Genomic DNA, 20,522 nt, shown 5'->3' with positions numbered 1-20,522 from the left:
CTGGATCTCAATGGTATGACTAGTTGGAAAAAAAAAAAAAGGGCTTACTTATATTAGACTCTGTTCCAGCACCGCCCGGGGAAAAAATGCGGGATTCTTACCTCAGAAGAGGGAAGGGGAGTAGTGGGAAGGTCTGTTTTCTCCCTGAGTCATCACGAAACACTGGCTAAACCCAGGCTGCTAAACCATCAGCTGTCTCGAAGCACGAGGAGTTTCTAGTAAAGGTGTATAAAAACGTGCTGGCTCCTGCTGCGTTTACTGAGATTTGGGATGGAAGGTGCTTTATATACCGCATAAAGGTCTCATATTGTGAGAGCGGGGCTTTTTCTTTTCACTGGCTACGTAGTTTCCTTTTACCTCGAAGTGGCGACATCGTTCACTTTGAATCGGCGTAGTTACAAAGAGGTTTATTTTAACCTGAATTCCCTGAATTAGGTGACTACTTGCGTTTTACAACTTCTTAAGTGTTCTTGGTATGATGACTCTGAACCAGGTTTCATCAGTTCAGTGCCTCTCCACTCGTAATTATCTCAGTTAAGTCCCGCACAAAAGATCAGGGGCAAGTGTTTGAGCTGAGTTTGCTCCTTACCATAAAAACAGGCGGGCTGCAAGTTACAACTCGATCCACTTACTCAATGGAGGCATTTTGTAGTAACTCCATTGTTTCTGTAACTGATAACATTTACCTTGGGAAAAGAAGGTGCCAACTATCCAAAGCTGATAGCTAAAAGAAACTCGGCAGTGAAAAAACTTTTGATCTTTTAATTATATTTGGAAGATGGGTAAGACTATTTTTTTTTTCTTTTCTTTTCTTCAATTTCTACCCAGCATCTCTCCACATGAATTTTCATTTACAAATTTAAACCCTACGTAGTGCAGTAAAATGAAAATGTTCCATTGGTCCGTCAGCAACAACACATCTATTTTTTTGAAGGGAAAAAAACCAATCTGTTGCTGCCTTGACTACCCCATCACCCCACCTGGAAACTACTTTGTGAGACACAGCACTGTTGGCTTGACATGTCAGCCCTTTTTCCCTGATGAAAGAGTCATGTAAAATCATCATGTGATGCCTACTACCATGAGAAGGAGCAAAGGAAAAACCACAGCAGAAGCTGCCTTTAAAGATAGGAAATAATACCCTCTGGTCAAATGACATAATCCTGGAATTAATGACCCATGCAGGAGGAGTTCATGCAGTGGCTGCATTTTAGTCTTGACAAATAGCATTGTATAAAAGCTCTGAACGTTTTCCTGAGTAAATCTAGTCAGAACATAGTTTGTCTTGCCTAGATCTATTTGTTTGAATGCCTTTTAAAGGCCTCTTCAAGGCCAGGCTGGATGGAGCTCTGAGCATCATGGCCTAGTGAAAGGTGTCCTACTTTATGGTGTAGCTAAACTACTTTACTTAACTATGGTTTGTTTCAGTGAGGGCTCACATTTAAGTGTTTTTATGTTTATTTTTACCAGTCATTTCTTGTTTAAATCAAAGGGGATTTTTGACAAAGAGGTGTTTTCCGGATTCCCTCAGAAAATCAGTTTCTCTTCTGGACCTGAGGGAAAAGCTTATAATCTGTTTACACTGTTCTTCCTGGGGAGAATTTTAAATGGGTCTCAGTAAATAAAGGTTACTTTTCTTCTTAAATGGAGAGTTAACATCAGATTTGGACTGTATTTAAAGTTTGCAATTTTTTTTATTGGAGGCATCTGTAAATGTTTCCAATGTCAATACTTTCTACCTGATCATTTTTTTATGTCCTAATGCACTTTCCAGTGTTACAGCCAATTTCAAGCCCCTCTCCCTAAGACCCCCCCCTTCCCCATTTGGTTTTACAGAACCCAAAGAGGCTTTGAAAACAAGATAAAGTCAATATAAGGCATCTTAACCTTGGAGCACGTATTGGTTTGTTATGTGCTGACATTGGACAGTTTGACTGAGATGTTGGCAAAATATTTTTTATGATAGTTGTGTGCTATAAATAAATAAAACCCATTTAACCAAATTGCCCAATGGAGCACATTTTACCAGGGGGTGTGGAGGGGCTTTGCAAGCATAAGAATTCCTAATTTGTTATTTAGGCATTCAGAAATTATGGTGCTGGCTTCTGAAGCCATGACACTTGGAACATAAAGTGCATTTGGCACATAATCAGCTTTGTGGTCGTGTTAATTTGCTTTTTGGTTTGGAGATTTTGGGTTTTTACATGCCAGCTTCTGACTGTAGCTCAAAGCCCAGAGGTTTCGAACATTATCCTCCATTTCCAGCTGAATCAGGGATCTTTCAGTGCTGTAGAAAAATATTTTTGTCCCCTAAAGGCTAAGGGAGAGACAGGTTGTTAAAGCTGCTGTCCTGGACACAGATCCTTCCCTGCAGCTCAGGAGTGCACAAGGAAAAGGCACAGAGGGGATGTTTTGGCAGCAGGTGCTGGTTAATCTGCTGGTTCCCCTCTTCTTCAGAGTAGTCAGCACAGACTATGGGCAGGGGGGCACCAGTAACCAGTACTCTTGTCTTTTTTCTTAAATAAAAATTGAAATTATAATTATCATTTTTATTATTGCTTTGTGACGATGTGTTCAGCTGAAACTGGAAGGAACTAATTTCCTGAACATCTGTGATAAAATCACATTGCTGATAATGCCAAATGGCTGCTGCTGCAACGACCTTTCCTTTTACTTGCTGCCTTTAAATTTAAGTGGGAAGTTGGCTTCTTAGACACTTTTATGGTGCCTAGGACAGTGGGATTCTGCTTGACACGTGGAACTGTTACACCAGCTTTCATTTTTGTCATAGATAACTGGTGTTGTATAAGTGTGCAACAGTAGGAAAAAGTATAAAACGTCCCTCTAATTATTCCGAAGTTTTAAATTGCTTAAAGCTTTGTTTGGCGAGTGAAACCGAGAGATCTTTTTGTATCCAAGAGGAGCTGGAGGAGTAGAGGGCAGAAGCCAAATGTGTCTTTTCAGGGCTACGTAACCTCGGGTGTGGTTACAAGATGAATTAACCATTTTGAAGCCCCTGATGCTGCCAAAAAGGATATGGATCCCAGTCCCTGGTTCTCCCCAGCAGGTTAGCACTACTTCCCTCCCCAGGCAGGACTGGACTCTCCTCCAGCAGAAGGTTTTCTTAGCAGGGTTGGAGGAATGGAAAAAAAAAGGGTGATAAAACACCGGGATTTGGGTTTGCTGAAGACAATTCCCTTTTTGGAAAGCATCTTGGTCTGCTTTTGGTTTCCTGTACCTTGAGAAGGTGACTTGCAAGTCTTCAAACCACATTTTGGTCTGTGCAAGGGTGAGAGTGTAGATGTTCAAGGTGCAGAAATCTGTGCAGATGTGCTAATCCATCAGACCCTCCGTGTCTTTAACACCAGTCCAATAAGAATGGAGGGAGAGCAACAGAAGGAAATGGGGTTTTTAATCACCTTTGACGAAATTAGAAAAAAACCCCACAATAGTTCTCTGGTTGCAACACCCTTGGCAGTGGTTTCTGCCTGGTTCTAACCTGAGAGCAAAAATAGTCCAGATATTTGCTTGTTTTGGCTGAGTCGGCGGATTAGAATCTCTTTTGTCTTTCTCATGGGATTTTCCTAAAGGAAGTAACACAATCTCTGGAGACAAAACATTCTTTACAAGGTGTAAAACCAGCAAGGAAATTTGGATTCAAGTGGTCACAGGTCTCTGATTCATCATGGGCTTGGGTCTGGGGATCCCCCTGGCAATCTGGGAGTGACTTATGGCTGTTGATCTCATCTGTTCCTGTAGCTTCAGGCTCTGGAAACCAGTGATTTAGGGGACTTTTAAGATATGTTTTTCAGAGTGTTGCAGTCATTTTCTCATCAGGCTGGCAAAGCTGCCATCAGTTTTCTGATGAAAGTACACAAGAAACCCTGGATGATTGAAGTTGCTGTGCTCTGTGTACTGCAGTGACATCCAGAGTCGAGATGTTGTCACCAGAACAGGGGAAGAATCTCAGTCCCTGTTCCAACCAAAGGCAGAGCTCACATGATTCCATGGGGGCAATATTTCTTCTAGAAGTGTTAGTCCTGACTGGGCTTTGGCACTGCTGGAGCAGTGCTGTCATCTGCTTGGAAGTCAGATGTTGTCTCAAGTATGAGGTATTCACTGTGTCGCTCTCAAACACGCTTTAAACTTTCTGCTCTTGCAACAAGCCAGCCTTTCACTAATGCTTCACATGTAAAAAGGGCTGCATTTGGCCCTAGATGTGAAAAAGAATGATAAATCCTTGATAAAACCTTTCTCCATCAAAGGGTGATATCCTCCAATGCTACTGCTTTCTGATTTTCACTGTATGTGTCAAAACCAATGACTTAGGGTTTGGTTGTTTGGTTGGGTTTTTTTTTTCCCATTTTTTTGTGTGGTTTCCTGTGAAATTATGTTTCTTTTTTATTTTTTTTTTTGTAGGTAACAGAGATTTTGCTCCCGATGATCCGCTGGAATTTAAGTCTCATCAGTGGTTTGGAGCCTCTGTGAGATCCCAAAATGATAAAATTCTGGTGGGTTTTCAGTGCCCTTTCAGTGCCTCAGTACAGAGATACTGTAGTGGAAAAAATGTGAAAAGATAACTTAGAATTTAAACAAAATCACACTAATCAGCATGACTTGTCTTTTTTTCAGGATTTCTTAGCTAGGCTTTGCTTAACTCTTTATAAACAAAGGCTGTAGCATTTTTTTGTCTTGTTTTAAGGAAAGTAGTAGAGTTAATTTGATGAAGTTAGAATGTGTTATAGATTCTCGATGACCTCTTTACAAAATATCATTTCTGAAATTCCTGATGTAAATTGTCTATTTACAAAGTACAAACTGGTGATACTGCTGCCCCAGTGCTGGAGGTATAAATCTCCTCTAATAACACATGATACATCTCTCAATTTTTTATTTTTTTTTTTTGTTGCTGTTCCATAGAAAATTGGAATTTTATACCCCACTGCATCTGGAAAAGGAGTTTGTTTCCTCATTGCTCTGTGTTCTTCCCTAGGCCTGTGCCCCACTGTACCACTGGAGAACTGAAACAAAACAAGAGAGAGAGCCTGTAGGAACTTGTTACCTGCTTGCTGGGTCGAAATTCGTGGAATATGCTCCCTGCAGGTCAAGTAAGCCCAGAGCACCTGTGTTTCTTTTCTGTTTGGAATTCTTGTGTCATATTTCGTGTACACTTTAAAGTTTTAGAGTTATTGCCCCCTTCCACGTGTAGCAATTAGAACAAAACCTGAGCTAGACCTAGACACCTGAATCCTCCTTCAGTTGGTGTTCAAGGTGCTTTCTTCTAGGGGGAACATCCTAAATCCAAGTGTCATTGGGATTGAGGGCTTCTGATTTTGAAGGTGCCAGTTCTGTAGTAATCATTCAAGAAAAATTATGTAGCAAGTGCTTTTTCAGAGACCAACCCTACAATTTTATGAAGCTCAAGTATTATATTGTCACTCAAGTACTGTCAAGTGTAAGCTCATTTTAGAAGACAAGGTTTTGCACAAGTAGTTTCTGAACTGTGTGTGCACATACACAGATAATGATGCATTGTTTTAATTATATTAACTGTTGAACATTTTGAGTCCTATTTTCCAACTGCTTTGCATCCGTGTCTTCTAGTTGAGTTGGTAGATTATTCAGAGGCTTAGAACCTTTCTTAAAATACAAAACTCTAAAAGGATTGTTGAAGCTAGGATTGTCTTTTTATTTACTGAAAGTCATTTTTTAACCGCAGGAATAAAATCCAGTGTGGTCCAACATAACAAGAAGTTAAATAAGCATATATTAAACTAAATCATGCTAGTTCAGTAGTCACACTTTCAGATAAGGGGGTCTCAACATTTCTACTCTAGAGCTGTATAATCCTAAGATTAACTCAGTCATAACAATTCTTGCTGGGATGAGTCTCAGTAGAGAGATATTTTTTTCAGCCAGGTATGCCTTTTTTGTTTTAAGCCAATTCAGATTTTTATTCCATACCAAAAGAAAAGCTTGTTCCCTGTTTTCCATTTCCTGGATATAAATTGCAAATATTTTTCCCCCTAAATTTTGAAGATGAAATGGAAAAGGAATATGGAGTTGCTGTTCACTTTGACTGGGGCGGGCTAGAACACATGTTAGTGTTACAGGTAGCCAGACCTGAAGTTGTTACAGCATTTGGTTGTGAATTGTTGATAAAGACAAAATACTGATTTAGGAGTAAAGTATTCCAAGGTTCAAGTTCAGGAGAGAAAGTTTACTTAGGAAGAAAAGCATCCACAGAATCATCTGATCTAGTACTGATAATACTTATTTATTTTTCTCCTCTTTCTTTTCTATCCTTTTTTTTTTTTTTGTCAGCAACTATTGATGCAGATGGGCAGGGATTTTGTCAAGGTGGATTTAGTATTGACTTTACAAAGGTATGTGGTTCTTTCTCAGTTCCTGTGGGTCAGCAGACAAAACACCCCTGATGCAGAGCACTGACAAGCCCAGCTATTATGAAGCCAAATGTAAAAACCCCACAACCAAACAAAATCTGTAAATAGAACAAAAATAGCTTCAAACCACTCAAACAGCTGTTCTAAACCTGTTTCTGCCTGTGTTTTCACAGCAGCACACTTTCACCTCCTGTGGGAATCACATCCCGAGCAAATAATCTGCTTTTCCAGCTTCCTTCCATGCAACTCTGCTGGAGCTGCAGTAGTCAGGATTTTTGAGACATGTGCTTTGAAGGGATTGGTGCACAGTAGTGTTACTTCTTCAGGAATAATAACTTAGGGAAGTTAGGTAAACAATGTTCTTGTGGGTCATGTTTGTTTTTCTCATCAGCCAGCAGAAGTGCACTTAAGTTTCTTCTCCTTTCGTGTTCTCCCTGCCTTTTAGAGTTCTTTTTTATTGTTCTTAAATTCATGATTACTTCTTGAATCCAAGCACAACAAAACTGTGGACAGATCTGAGAACTTACTGTAGTTTTCATGTTGTACAGTGAAGTTGTTTAGCACAGTCTGGACATGTCAAGACTATTTTTTGGTTAATTCACATCTTATGGTTAGGTCATGTCCCTTAGCTCTTTGCCCAAGACCACTCTTGTTTTTCCTCCAGAGGAAACTGCAAAATGCAGGATAGGACTGTAGGTGTTTGAATTATTTTGCACACATCCCTCAGGGCTACTGTGCAGACTCCAGCCCCAGTTAAAACCAACCTCAGGCTCTAACCCCAAACCCTCACTGAGTGGGCAAGCCTGACTCTGAGCTATCTCCAAATCTCTGACCTAGATTTTTCTGAGTGGTGAATATGAGACTCTTTAGGATTAAAATCTGAATAAGTGCTTTAATTATTCAGCAAAGCCTGTGGCCTAATCCAATACTTACAGAGCAAGTTCCCAACACTGGGATAGCTAATGTGGTTAAGTTTCATAAAATGGTTTGTGGATTGCAGTTGGGCCAAGGAATATGGAATGGGGGAATTAGGTCACAGTTATTCTAAGTTAAACTTTTCTAATCATAAGTTAAGAAAAGTGGCAGAGGCAGAAGATGAAACTAGTTTTGGGTGCTGACCTAAAAACGTGTTATGGTTGCCATGTAGCAGTCCTAAATTTTTCTCCTAACTGTATTCCTGTTGCCTGAGATTTATGTAGTAAGAGGGATCTCTCATAACAAAAGCATAATTCTGCCTAGAATTTTAAATGGATGAAACAGAGCCACAAGTCACTGAAGGCAGATAGTTTGTTATCTTAACAGTTTGCAAGATGCATTTGTAATTAATCACTCCTTCAAAAAATAAAATGTACAGGGGTTCAGTGAAGCTACAGTGATGTAGATGCATGGGATTACTTCCCATAAACATAGGACATGTTCTCTTGATTTTAGATGTGCTTAATGTGTTTCTAATTTTTGTTTTCTGTCTTTTTTGTTTTTTCTCCCCTTCCCTTCCAAGGGAGACAGGGTGCTGCTTGGAGGACCTGGAAGCTTTTACTGGCAAGGTGAGATATATTATTTAAATCACAGAGAAGCTGATCTCTGATTTTTCTTTTTGTTCTCTTAGTCATTTTTATCCACACTCTTCCAATCACTCTCAGGGTCTTTGCCAGTAAAAAAACTAACAGAAATACATTCCTTCATCCTTCAGAATATCTCCTGAATAATCAGGGCAACCACAGATTAAATCTGAACTAATAATTGTGTAGATGTCCTTTGTCTTTTAAGTAACTCCGTGATAATTTTAAAGGCATTTTCCCAGGAAGGTAGGATTTGTTTCCATCAGCAGGATGAGTTTCCTTTAGGACATTTTGCTTCAAAACCTACACGCTTTATAATTTCTGACATACACATACAAAGTGTGCATTTTCAAGGGGAAATGTCCCCTGCAAAGAGAACTGCATTATTTTCAAGGGGAAATGTCCCCTGCAAAGAGAACTGCATTATTTTCAAGGGGAAATGTCCCCTGCAAAGAGAACTGCCTTATTTTCAAGGGGAAATGTCCCCTGCAAAGAGAACTGCCTTATTTTCAAGGGGAAATGTCCCCTGCAAAGAGAACTGCCTTATTTTCAAGGGGAAATGTCCCCTGCAAAAGAACTGCATTATTTTCAAGGGGAAATGTCCCCTGCAAAGAGAACAGCCTTATTTTCAAGGACAAATGTCCCCTCTAAAGAGAACTGCTTTATTTTCAAGGGGAAATGTCCCCTCCAAATAGAACTGCATTATTTTCCTCTGGCAGCAGAGATGTTTTGTGTTGGTATCAGTTGGTTTGTGCCACGGGGCACGTTCTACCTTTCCCTGCACTTCTTGCACAGAGCATTACCTGTGCACTTTCCAAATGTGGACTTGGTCAGTATTTGCAGGATAATTCAGCCTTTAGCTACAGCTCTCCACTCCAAAGAGGGAGCAGCTGCAATCAGGACACGGCTGCCACACTCTGCTGCCTGCTTTTAATGTAAATACCAACGTTTATTAATAGACTTGCTGTATCAAGCCAGCCTACACATAGATGCAGCAGCACAGGAGGCTTGTTCCAGTCCTGTGCTTTAAATTCTGAACAGAATGGAATGATTGAAGCTAAAACTGCAGCTACAATACAATATAGATTATGACCCTGTATTCATTTTTGGCTGAAGTGACCCCTCGTCTGCCAAAACAACCTTATTCTCTCATACTGCTTCCAGAAAAGAACAATCTTGGCTCTGAATAGAAGACAATACTGTACTCCTAAAAACTAGATTTTTCATCCTAAACTTTTATTCCGCTTTCTGAGGTGCTGGAGGAGTAGTTTTCCCTACGCTTCGTTATATGTTCGAATATATATGTGAAGTGAGTGTTATTCTGAGAATTTTTCTGTGATGATTCAAGTTTTATTTTAAACTCAGAGTAAAGAACGTAGTGCAGTCACCACCTAGTGGCTAGTGAAGTGAGAATGGAGGATGTGGGAATGCACTGTGCTCTCCTCATTTGTGGTCATCTTCTCGGCCTCCTGTCTGCCAAAATAAGCTCTTGTGTTCTGGGGTTTGGGAGCAATGACTCAGTTCTGTGATGCCATCAGCACATGATAACTGAGCATTCCCATTTAAGTCCTGCCTTATATGTAGGAGTAGCTTCTATTTTCAGTGAGAGCTTTTCTTTGTCAATATGCGCATACATTTTTTTGAGGTGGGATGCAAAGTTCCTCTTATACCCCTCCTGGTGCTGCTGCAGTATTGTGGAAGAGTTGTTGCCTTAGAAGGCAGCATCCTGTAAATGAGTCCTGTAACTTTACTGGCTGAGGTCACACCTTCTGTTTGAGGTTTTAAGCTGTTTTCTCTCTCTTTAGGCCAGCTTATTTCTGATCGAGTGACGGAGATCGTGGCTAAATACGACTCCAAGGTCTACAGCACCAAGTACGATGACCAGCTGGCAACCAGACCTGCCAGTGCTGCCTTTGATGACAGCTACTTGGGTGGGTAGTGGGAAACAGGAACACCCAGGTGTACCTGGAAAACTCCCTGGCACTGTTCATATTCCAGTTTAAATCGCAGCACCATTAGCTCAGCATTGGACAGAAAACTAAAGAGCAACATACCTGAAAATGCAGTAATTTATGTATGATGGAACCTTAGTTGTCTTGCCACAGGCTTGACTGAAAAAGCACCTGATGACAAAATAAATGGAAATATTTCCATGATTTTTCATGCTCTTTGATTTGGACTGAACACAGGAATGACCAAGGTGTGATTTTTATGTGAGAAGTTAGTCACATATGTGTTTTTTTGAAAAGCAGCTACTTCTAAATAATCTACAAAAACAAAATAAAAATGGAAAATAATTACGTTTGGGAAGAAAAACCGTGAAGAGGGTCCTGTAGAGGAGCCAGCCATCATAATTTAGCTTCATAGGTGTCTAACCAGGTTCAGAAAAAAACAAGGAATAGACCAGGGCAATTCCCAGGATGATAATTTTAAAATTTTCATGTTCTGATCTCAAATTCCTGGAGCTGTTCATAGTCTAAGCTGCTTTGAGACAATATTTATTCCATTGCATTTTAAGAAGGAGAAGAAGGGAGGACTGTGCACAGAGACCTGTGAAGAGTATAAAGAGAGATGAAAGGTTTGATGAGGTTTTTAAAGTCTCCTCTTATCTGTCCAGGTTACTCGGTGGCTGTTGGAGACTTCAATGGTGATGGCATAGAAGGTAAGACCACTTGCTTCACTTAAAATCATATTAATAGGTCGGGCAGATCTTTCAAATAAATGATACAATGCACAGGAAAATGCATCAGGCACTGGGAATGAGCTGCTCTGTGCTTTGGGACCTGAATGTTACCTGTGTCTTGCTTTATGTTCCAGACTTTGTATCAGGAGTCCCAAGAGCAGCGAGAACTCTGGGAATGGTAGGAAATTCGAAACATTCAACTTTAAAATAAGTGCAAAAGGTGAATATTGCTGGTGTGCTCTAATGTGTGTTCCTTCATGTGCAGGTGTCCATCTACAATGGGAAGAACATGTCTTCCATGTACAACTTCACTGGAGAGCAGGTGTGTAGCTTGACTGAGTGTAGTGGGTGACCTGGAGCCTGTTCCTATGTTGAGACAGTATTTAGGGGACTAGATAATAGGATACTCTCTGTTATTGGCTTAATTGCCAAAGCAAAATTTTATATAATCTGTAGGAATTCAAACCTTATTTTTAAATAAAAGAAATGCTGCCTATTTGGAGAGTTGGGAGAGAGGACTGGATCATGAAAGGGGAGAATGGGGAAGGGAACTGATCTGTTTACTTTCTGAGTAAGAAGCAGAAAGGAAAATACAAGAAGAAAGGAGACCAGAAAAATGTTGTGGTGTATATTATCATCTCCCTGAGGTATTTTCTATACAAATTTGTGTAAACCTGTGTTTGTATCACTTGCAACTCACAAGTTTGGTTTGAATTTTGTCTTTCAGATGGCTGCCTATTTTGGGTATTCGGTGGCTGCCACAGACATCGACGGGGACAAGTAAGTGCCCTCCTCTCACCACTGCCACCCAAATTGTTTCTGGAAAGAAAAAGAAAAAAGATGCTTTTATTAAAAAGTCTTTTCCACAATCTAGATTTCTGTCTTCATTACTGGTTTAGCACGAATCTGCACAACACTCTTACTAATGCTCAGTGTTTGTTTTAACAATTGCAGGTTTATATCAACACACGTGCATTCACATACTTGAAATGCATTAAATTCTGATATATTTGTGCTTACTCTGTCAATAAATATTTGCCTTCAGTGGAAATTTAAAGACAGTTAATTTAGATCTTAGTATTGACTTCAGTGCTGAGCTAATCAGATGCTTAAAAAAATGAGTTTTTATGCTGCCACTGAAGAACCTTGTCCTTCTTTGGCCCAGTTTTACAGATCTGTTTATTGGAGCCCCCCTTTTTATGGATCGAGGCTCAGATGGGAAGCTTCAGGAGGTCGGCCAAGTGTCCATTTGCCTCCAGAGACCCTCTGGAGGGTTCCAGACCTCCAAGCTGAACGGCTTCGAGATCTTCGCGCGGTTCGGCAGCTCCATCGCCCCTCTGGGGGACCTGGACCAGGACGGCTTCAACGGTAGGACATCCCTGATTGCTCAGGGCTTCCCCTGGGTAGGGGGCTCAGAGCCAGCACCCTCCCTGGCTGTGGGTTCTGCACACAAACACTCAGCATTTGTGACACCGAGGTCCAGACTCCTTTCGATGCTTGTGTGCCGCTCCCAGGAATGCCAGCAGGAGTTCCATGGGTGCATCGAGCAGAGACTATGCCACTGCAGCTGCAGCATGGATGACTTGAGCTGGCACACTGGGCAGCTCATTGCTTTCTGAGTGACAACTACAACAGAAACTTTGATGAAATACTCAGCTCTCCCCTTTTTGACTTGTTAGGACATCTGCAGTAGAATTTTCCCGTTTCCATTGCTTAAAGCTGACTTTCTGCTCCAGGAACACAATGGTGACTGAAAGGAAGGTTTTGTTTCAGAGAGCTGGTTAAAAATGTTCCGATAAAAGTGATTTTCCTGGGACAAGTCCGTTTCAAAATGGAAAGGTTTGGTGAAAATATTTCATTTCTGTCCCAAGAGCTGAGTGTCTCGAGCAAGTAATTGGATGAGAAGTCTGAGGCTGACACAACTAAAGCTGAGGACTCTCAAACTCATTGCCTGTACTTCTTGTTACTTTAGGAACTTGCTACTTTCACTTAGGAATTCAGAGCAGTGAAACAGGCAAGAATCATGTAGTTTTGGGATGGAGACTTCCAGGAGTCCCAGGGAGAACACCTTGTTACACACATCATACTCCAGTGTTGCCTTAAGAGTTGTAGGAATTTGAGTTTCACCAAAAATGCTCATTCTTTTCATTCTGCTTGCAAGATAAGTATTTTCTGAAAGATCAAAAATTACAATAGGCCGATATTTCAAATCCTCAGGTGGCTCTTAATTTATTTTCTATGAAATCATAATGTCATAGAATAGTTTGAGTTGGAAGGGACCTTTTTACTTGCTAATAATATGCAGAATCAGTGTGAAGATGTGATATCACTGCAACTATTTACAGAAGACATTGGAAAGGTTACAGCTGATAACCAAAACTCTAGTGCCCTGATGAAGTTATCCCAAAAATGTTTCCATCATACTTCAATCTGAAATAAACTGTGGGCTAGAAAATCATAGCAAAAGCTGCCTCTTTTTAATTACTTTGCTGTTATTTAGTCTGTTTGTTTTGTTTATTGCTCTGCCTCACTTTGGGAGCGTTAATTAAAATACTTTCCATCACAGTATGGTGCAAGATTGGAATTTTTACTGGTGCCATAAAGTTTGTAAATATAAGTCAAAAATACAAAACAGTAAATTTTGAGTCCTTACTCTCTTCATCAGACTTTCTAAAATTTAAGAAAAGAGGAAGGAAAAATGAAATTACTCTGTTTAGTGTTTCATATTTGGTCTTTGACTTTTGTTTGTTGAATGTACATCATATTTGCACTTCTAAAGCTGTCCTTACAGTCTAATTAACGTTTTGTTTATTACTGTTTATTAGTCATGGAAAATGAGTACTCTTAAATTTATTAAGCTTTAACAGATAGAATAATTGCACTAAACGGGAGTTCTCCATAAAACATATTGCCAAGCCATGATCAGGATAGACTGGAATTTCATATTTACCATTGGTTTAGGATGATTTAAATTTTCCAGAATTATTAAAATGTCACACCCTCTGGAGGAACATGAGAGTGTTAACGAAATGGGAAGATAGCCCCACTTAGTTTTGTGGTTTGGCACCAACAATTACTCATTCTGGTTGTTTTAGTAATCTCACAAACATCTCAAATCCATAAGATTTGGCTGCAAGTCAGTTGTTGAGGTGCAGAACTATTTCTTTCCCTCCTTCCCCTCCCTTCCAGTCTGTGAAGGGTTCTTGTTAAACATTTATACTTTCTAGAAAAAAACAGCATCCAGTTAAAAAAATAAACAAACGCAGGTTGTTGATGAGGGTTTTAAAGGCTGGTTGCATTTCCTCCCTCCTGACACACCTTGAAACTGTAAAGTCAGAAGGGATTGACTGATGTGAGCAGAAATAGATTCCCCTACTCTGAGCCTGGAGACGCTGATGGTTCTTCTCTTGGTTTGCAGATATTGCAGTGGCTGCACCGTACGGTGGAGAGGACAAGAGGGGACTTGTCTACATCTACAATGGAAGAGCAAGTGGTTTGAATGCAGTGCCATCCCAGATTCTGGAAGGGCAGTGGGCAGCTCGCACGATGCCACCCAGCTTTGGGTACTCGCTGAAAGGAGCCACGGACGTGGACAAAAATGGATATCCAGGTGCTTTGCTCCCAAATGCCTTGCAAATCACTCAACCCAAATAGCAGACCCGCCTCTGACAAACAGCATACTATAAAAAAATAAATGGTGATGTGTAATAATGTGTCTCCTTTCTTCCTAGACTTGATTGTTGGAGCCTTTGGTGTCGACACAGCTGTTCTGTACAGGTGAGGATCCTGCCGTGCCTCTACCCAAGTGCAAGCAGAGGCAAAGCTCAGGGGGGTTCTTGAGCTAAAAAAGAAGGCAGGCTCAGTGTGAAATTCTGCTGCCCCACTCCATGCCAAAGCGCTGGAGGTGAAAAAAAGGTTATACTGCTGTTTTCACTGAGTATACCTACAGTCTGCTCTCTAGAATTCATCATTACCAATGTAGTCAAGAGGAAATATAAATGAGCTGCTTCGAGGCTTTCTGAGTGACAGTTCCCTAGATTCTGACACATACAGGGTGCTGCTAATTATTACACTGAAATCCCAATGTTCTCATCCAGACTTGCTCATTTTGGGACATTTTTGTTAGTGCTAGAAAGAGATAGGACTTCCTCTTTACACAGTTGTCCATGTTCTGACTGATGGGAATGAAAGGGCAGAGAAAAGCTTCCCACTTCTCCCTCCTCTGCTCAGTGATTATTTGTTTTTCTTGCGGTTTCACTAAATATTGTGTGTTTGTATATATTTCACAATTCGATGGGGAGGGTATTGTCTAATGTGGTGTTGAATGCTCTTCCAAGAGGATGTTTTCTTTGCAGGGCTAGACCAGTTATTAGAGTAAATGCTGCTCTGGAAGTCAATCCAACCATTCTAAACCCAGAAAACAAAGCCTGTTCACTGGGAGATGTAAAAGTTTCTTGGTAAGCAGGGTGTCTATGTTTTCCTTTGAGGGGAGGGACTTTGTTGGGTTTTATTTTTGTAAGCTTCCAGTTTTAAAGGATTCAGCAAGTCCAGTCAGCTAATAAGGAAAAAGACAGACACGGATTTTTTTTCTGAAAGAACAGACAATATGAAATAAGACCTTTGAACAGAAATAAACAGCGAAGAATTTTAGAAGAAAACAGGAGAAAAAGTGTGTGAAATAAGTATTTTCTATTCTTCCAAAACAGCTTCAAAGTCAAGTTCTGCTTAAAGGCGGATGGCAAAGGAAAGCTCCCCAACTCCCTCAGTAAGTTCTGCTTGTTTCAAAACTTTAAAGCCTTTGTGTACTGTTAGCAGACATGAGCACAGGTCGCTGTTATTTTCATTATTGAAACAATTGGCTGCCCTTTCCAGCACACTCCTACCCCTTGGTAGGAGTACATCTATGTGCCTGTCTTCAGCAGGGTTTTTTTTTTTGCCTGTGGTTGTGTAGAAGTTGGTGGCATCTGGTCATACTTTAAGCATATGTTCAACCATGTGGTTAACTAGTGTTGGAAAGCCCTTTGTATTTTACAGATTGTAGAGTAACTCTCACTGAGGGGAGTTTTAGACAAGAATATTCAGGTATTCTTAGGCCTGGGAGATACAGACAAACCACAGGGGACTTCTCCCATCTCTGTTGAAATCATAACCTTCAGATTGATTTCACTGACTTGTTCTCATCAGATTGTCTGGATCAGAATCAGGAAAAGATTGTTTCCAACAGGTTTTTTTTAGTGGTCTCCATGAGATTTTGTAGAGTGGCAGGCAGCCTGCTGCAATCAGGTTTTGTCTACTGATTCTAAAAGCTTTTTCTTGTTTTCTGTATGGCATGAATAGAGGTGCTGTGATCTGAGAAAGCTCCTATTTTGAATTTCATTATCTGTATCAAATATTTGAAGTAATTAGATTAGCAGTAGAGTTTAAATATATAATTGCTATATGCAAGATTGCTTTAAAGATTTCTGTGGGGGGGAAGATTTGACTTTTGTTCTTGCAGTTCTATAGCAATTATAAATTCTAAATGTGTCAGTGCTCTTCCATGTTTCTAGATTTTAAGGAAAAAGCAGAGGACAGCAACAGTGCTTGAGAACTAATGTAGTAACAGATTTTACACTGGAAGAACTTGAAGTTTTAAAAGTGGCAAGTACTGGGTTGTCACTGTAGCTGAAATCAGTGTTCAACTCCATTCCTGATGGGAATCTGCACTGTGTTTAATGGAATGAAACATGCCTAACCCAAATGCTTTGCCTTGCACAGATTTCCAAGTGGAGCTGCTGTTGGATAAACTTAAACAGAAAGGAGCTATAAGGAGAGCTCTCTTTCTCCACAGCAAACAGCCCAGCCACTCCAAGAACATGACTATTACAAAGGGGGGCAAAATGAACTGTGAAGAACTCGATGCCTTCTTGAGGGTAAGTAGCCATTTGTGGGTTTTTTAGGCAAATAGTTTTTGATGCCCTGTCTATTACAAGTTCCTTGTGTCAGTTGTTTAAAAAAGAAAAAAAAAAAAAAAAGCTGGAGAAACTTGATATTACTGGGACTGAGGTCCTGGTCCCTAAATGGATTGGAATTTTAATTCAGAATTATGTTAGCAAACTTCTTGAATGAATCATCTAGGCACCAAATTAATTGTGATTTCCAAGGAATATGAAACTCAATAACCAAAGGTTGTCCATCTACTTTGGAGGTAAAAAAATAAAGAAAAATATGGATCTGCAACTAAAAAGCCAAGACCAGCAAATAACAGAGGAGACAGAGAAAGTTAAAATATTAAGCTTGCTTTTTCTCAGTCTTTCTGTTTTAGTCCCCACAAATGTGCACAGATACTAACACAATTAAAAAGTGTAATCCAATAGGAGAAACACTGTGTGTAGCTATGTAAGTTATATGCAGCTGAGATTTATCTCTGAGTCCCTGTAAATCAAACATAAACATTACATACTTTCCTCTCAAAAAAGCCCTAGTAACCCAATAAAAATACTAGTAATCATTAAGGATTCATGGAGGATAGGTAAAACCTTTCTTTCACCTGCCTTGTGTGTGGGATGGACACAGAATTAGACCTCTCAGATCTCAGTGTCAGTAAAGCTTTAACACTTTTCCACCTGAAATTTTCATAAAGAAAGTAAAGATACATGACCTCCATGAAATTACCTTAAATGGGATGCAAAACCAGTTGAAGACTATATGTAATCAATGGGTTTCTGCCCACAGAAGATGTGTAAGATCCTGAAATGAGCTGTTCCACAGTCAGTAATTTCCATTGGTCTCAGAAACGAAGCAGAGTTTACACTGATCTGACATAAAGCTAAGAGCTGGTTTGTAACTAATCTGAAAGGCAGGATCAACATTTGACAAACAGGATGATTTGAAATTATCAAGATGAAAGTCAGCAGCTCCAGAGCACAAAGCAATGATTTTAGGATAGGAAAAAAAAATCCTAAGTCCAAAGGTGAGGATCTTGGAAGCCAATGGAATTTTGCCTGACAGGAAAGTGTGGAATTGTTGTAGCCCTTGGTTTCCTTGCTATTAGAGTTCTGTGACTGAATATTCCTGTATGCTTCAGTTTTCCATTTGTTAAATGGGAATTTTGCTGCAGGTTTCCTGACAGGACATTTTTCTAGTTTGGAAAGAGCTCAGAAGTTTTCGTGTTGTTTTGGCCTCCTCGTTCCTACTATGTTTTAACTGTTCTGTTTAATTGCTTTTCCTCAGGATGAATCTGAATTTAGAGACAAGCTAACTCCCATCACTATCTTCATGGAATATCGTCTGGATTACAGGACAGCTGCAGATGCAACAGGATTGCACCCTATCCTCAACCAGTTCACCCCTGCTAATATGAGCAGACAGGTATATATTGCTCACACAGCCTGTGGTGACAGAACTTGACCTTCAAAACTCATGTTTACCTTAGGACTTCTGAAAAATTAAGATACCTAAATATACAGCTAGGCTTTGGTCTTTGAATTATGGAAATATTGATGGTTATTGTAAATTTGGTCTGCTCTCTTTGATATTTTTTTTTTGTTGTTGTTTTTTTCATCTCTCTCTGTATCAAATTTCTTTTAGCACTGGACTTCCTTTTCACGCATCCTATTTAACAGTTTCCTGGAGAAAAGCAGTTAGAGTAGTACTGAAAGTGTTAATCTTGAAGGCTTGGAGTGTTTCATCCATTGCTCATACTGTGCTGCTTTATGTACATTATGTTTAGCCCTCTAGTTCTCTTAAGGCAATAAACGTAGTTTTTTTCTACTTCTGCCCTTTACACAAATTTTTTTCACTTGATTGTAAAGAGGATAGTGGAGGAGCAACTCCAATATGAACAGATTATTCAAAGTATGGAAAGATGGTTAAGGTGTAGACACTAGTCCTAGAATTGCAGTGGGGCAGGATGAGGCACAGTGCCCTCTATGTACTCATTTGTTCTCTTCTGAGACTAATGACATGAAAATATCTCCTAACCAGCTATTCAGAATTTTTTCTTTTCGTGGTGGTGAAACAATATTATTGGAAATGTATGTTGGAACAGATGCAGGAATTACTACAACAATATGCCTTTGATTTCTGCATAGGCACACATTCTGCTGGACTGTGGGGATGATAATATCTGCAAACCAAAGCTGGAGGTGTCAGTAGAAAGGTAAATACGTGAGAAAAATACCACAAGGAAAAACAATTTCCCTACTTGAATTCTAAAACTCAAGACCTTGTAATACTTTTGTTTGAAGGATGTGTTAAAATAAGGAGGACTCCTCAATGTGTTCTATCTAAACTCATGCTTATATATTTTAAAGAAAACCCATTTTCTGTTTTGCAACCTAAAATCTTTAGCATGTAATGCTGGGAGAGCACACTCCCCACTCCCACCTGACCTCCACTCTAATGTTTATTTGTCCATTTGCTAAGCAGGACATGCATAGCAAGAATGACCCAGTGTTGGCTGCCATTGTACCACTGTTCTGTTGTTTCATACCAGATAAAATCACAAATTCATGTGTCTATCCAGGAAAGGGAGAGCAAGGCTCTCTAGTCAGATGTATAAAAAAAACCCCAGTCACTGGTATTGCTAATATCTTTTCTCAAACCTGGAAAAAAGAAATAAGTTTTAAGTGATAATTCATGGATCTGACCATTCTGTGCTTTGCATGCCCTAAAACAACTCTTAGTGTCTTATCTCTACTCATAACCTGGTTTTTTATGCCCTTAGTGCAGTGCTATAGCATGTGCACATGTAGGATACTTCCCCAACACATTCACTCATGCAGACACTTCAGAAACATTGTATGTACATCAGTGCAGGTACAGTCGGGTTTCCTTGTAGCTGGTGAAATGAAAATACATTGTTTGGACAGACAGTCTCTTTGTATCTGGAACAAACCCACTGCAGAGGTCTTGACTGTATTCTGCAGTTGAGTTTTGTTATAAATATGTGCTTGTACCTCTTCAAAGTGGGCATGTAATTCCAAACATGCACAGGGATTTAGCTGCCCACAGTTGTTTGTTCCTCCTTACAGAAAGGTGTCGGTGGTTTGCTGTAATTGGTAATTTTGTAGAAAGGATTCTTACAAAACAGCATGTAATATTTGCTCCATTTTTGTGATGGTAGATATGGGATTTTTTTTAAACAATGTAGAGCTTTCCTGATGCTCCTGGAGCATAGGTACTGCCTCGAGATTTCTCTGATTTCCTGGTGCGATTTCAGAACGTCTCTTGTTTCTGTAGGCTCAGCTACTTCAGTAGCCTTTAAAATGTGAACTGTTTTTATAGTGACCAGAAGCAGATCTACATTGGTGATGACAACCCCTTGACCCTCATTGTCAGTGCTCAGAACCAAGGGGAAGGAGCCTACGAAGCAGAGCTCTTTGTCGTTGTCCCACCCCAAGCGGATTTCATCGGAGTTGTTCGTAACAACGAGGTACAATTCCAACTGGCTTCTTGGGATCATCCTGTTTCATCTACCACAAGTCTTGGTCTGAACAGTGCCCTTGTTCATTTAATTTAATTTAGACTTAGCCTTAGACTTTACCTTAGGGTAAAGAGCTGGGCAGCTGTGAGGCAAGAAGTGATGTTGGGTGTCACTGTCCTTCTTCCACCTAAGTGTGTGGAAAGTCGTGGGTTATCCTGACTACACAGAATATTAAAATCTTCTTCCTGGCTTTTCTTATCTCTTGGGCCATGCTTTGGTTCGGTTCTCCAGTTTATCTCTGCTACTCATGTTATTTTGCCTTCCAGTCTTTGGATTGGAGATTCAGTTGCCTTCCCATCTTTATTTTCCTACTGAGAGTTTGCCCAACTGCCAAAGTTCTTCACACAGGTTATAAAGAATCATGTGGAGAAATGCTTTATGTCAGAGAAATCACAATTGCTAACCAGTAT

At 40.0% G+C, this 20,522-nt stretch overlaps 1 protein-coding gene across 1 annotated transcript in view; it reads left to right on the top strand.

Moving 5' to 3' along the window:
• ITGAV (integrin subunit alpha V) overlaps positions 1-20,522 on the top strand; it is a 45,423-nt gene that overhangs the window by 11,291 nt on the left and 13,610 nt on the right. The window contains exons 3-20 of the mRNA XM_051791142.1: positions 4,420-4,511; positions 4,994-5,108; positions 6,325-6,386; positions 7,903-7,948; positions 9,769-9,894; positions 10,581-10,625; positions 10,781-10,824; positions 10,912-10,968; positions 11,374-11,426; positions 11,812-12,014; positions 14,065-14,256; positions 14,378-14,423; positions 15,002-15,103; positions 15,353-15,411; positions 16,404-16,558; positions 17,859-17,996; positions 18,719-18,786; positions 19,914-20,061. Of these exons, the coding sequence (XP_051647102.1) occupies positions 4,420-4,511; positions 4,994-5,108; positions 6,325-6,386; positions 7,903-7,948; positions 9,769-9,894; positions 10,581-10,625; positions 10,781-10,824; positions 10,912-10,968; positions 11,374-11,426; positions 11,812-12,014; positions 14,065-14,256; positions 14,378-14,423; positions 15,002-15,103; positions 15,353-15,411; positions 16,404-16,558; positions 17,859-17,996; positions 18,719-18,786; positions 19,914-20,061 (1,751 nt within the window). The remainder of the gene's footprint in view (positions 1-4,419; positions 4,512-4,993; positions 5,109-6,324; positions 6,387-7,902; positions 7,949-9,768; positions 9,895-10,580; positions 10,626-10,780; positions 10,825-10,911; positions 10,969-11,373; positions 11,427-11,811; positions 12,015-14,064; positions 14,257-14,377; positions 14,424-15,001; positions 15,104-15,352; positions 15,412-16,403; positions 16,559-17,858; positions 17,997-18,718; positions 18,787-19,913; positions 20,062-20,522) is intronic.

This window comes from Manacus candei, unplaced genomic scaffold (assembly GCF_025592945.1).
Source record: "Manacus candei isolate 608988 ecotype Guabito, Panama unplaced genomic scaffold, ASM2559294v1 h1tg000029l, whole genome shotgun sequence".
In the NCBI taxonomy this organism is placed as follows: Eukaryota; Metazoa; Chordata; class Aves; order Passeriformes; family Pipridae; genus Manacus; species Manacus candei.
The sequence above is the reverse complement of the archived record's forward strand: the minus strand, read 5'-3'. Positions and strand labels throughout refer to the sequence as shown.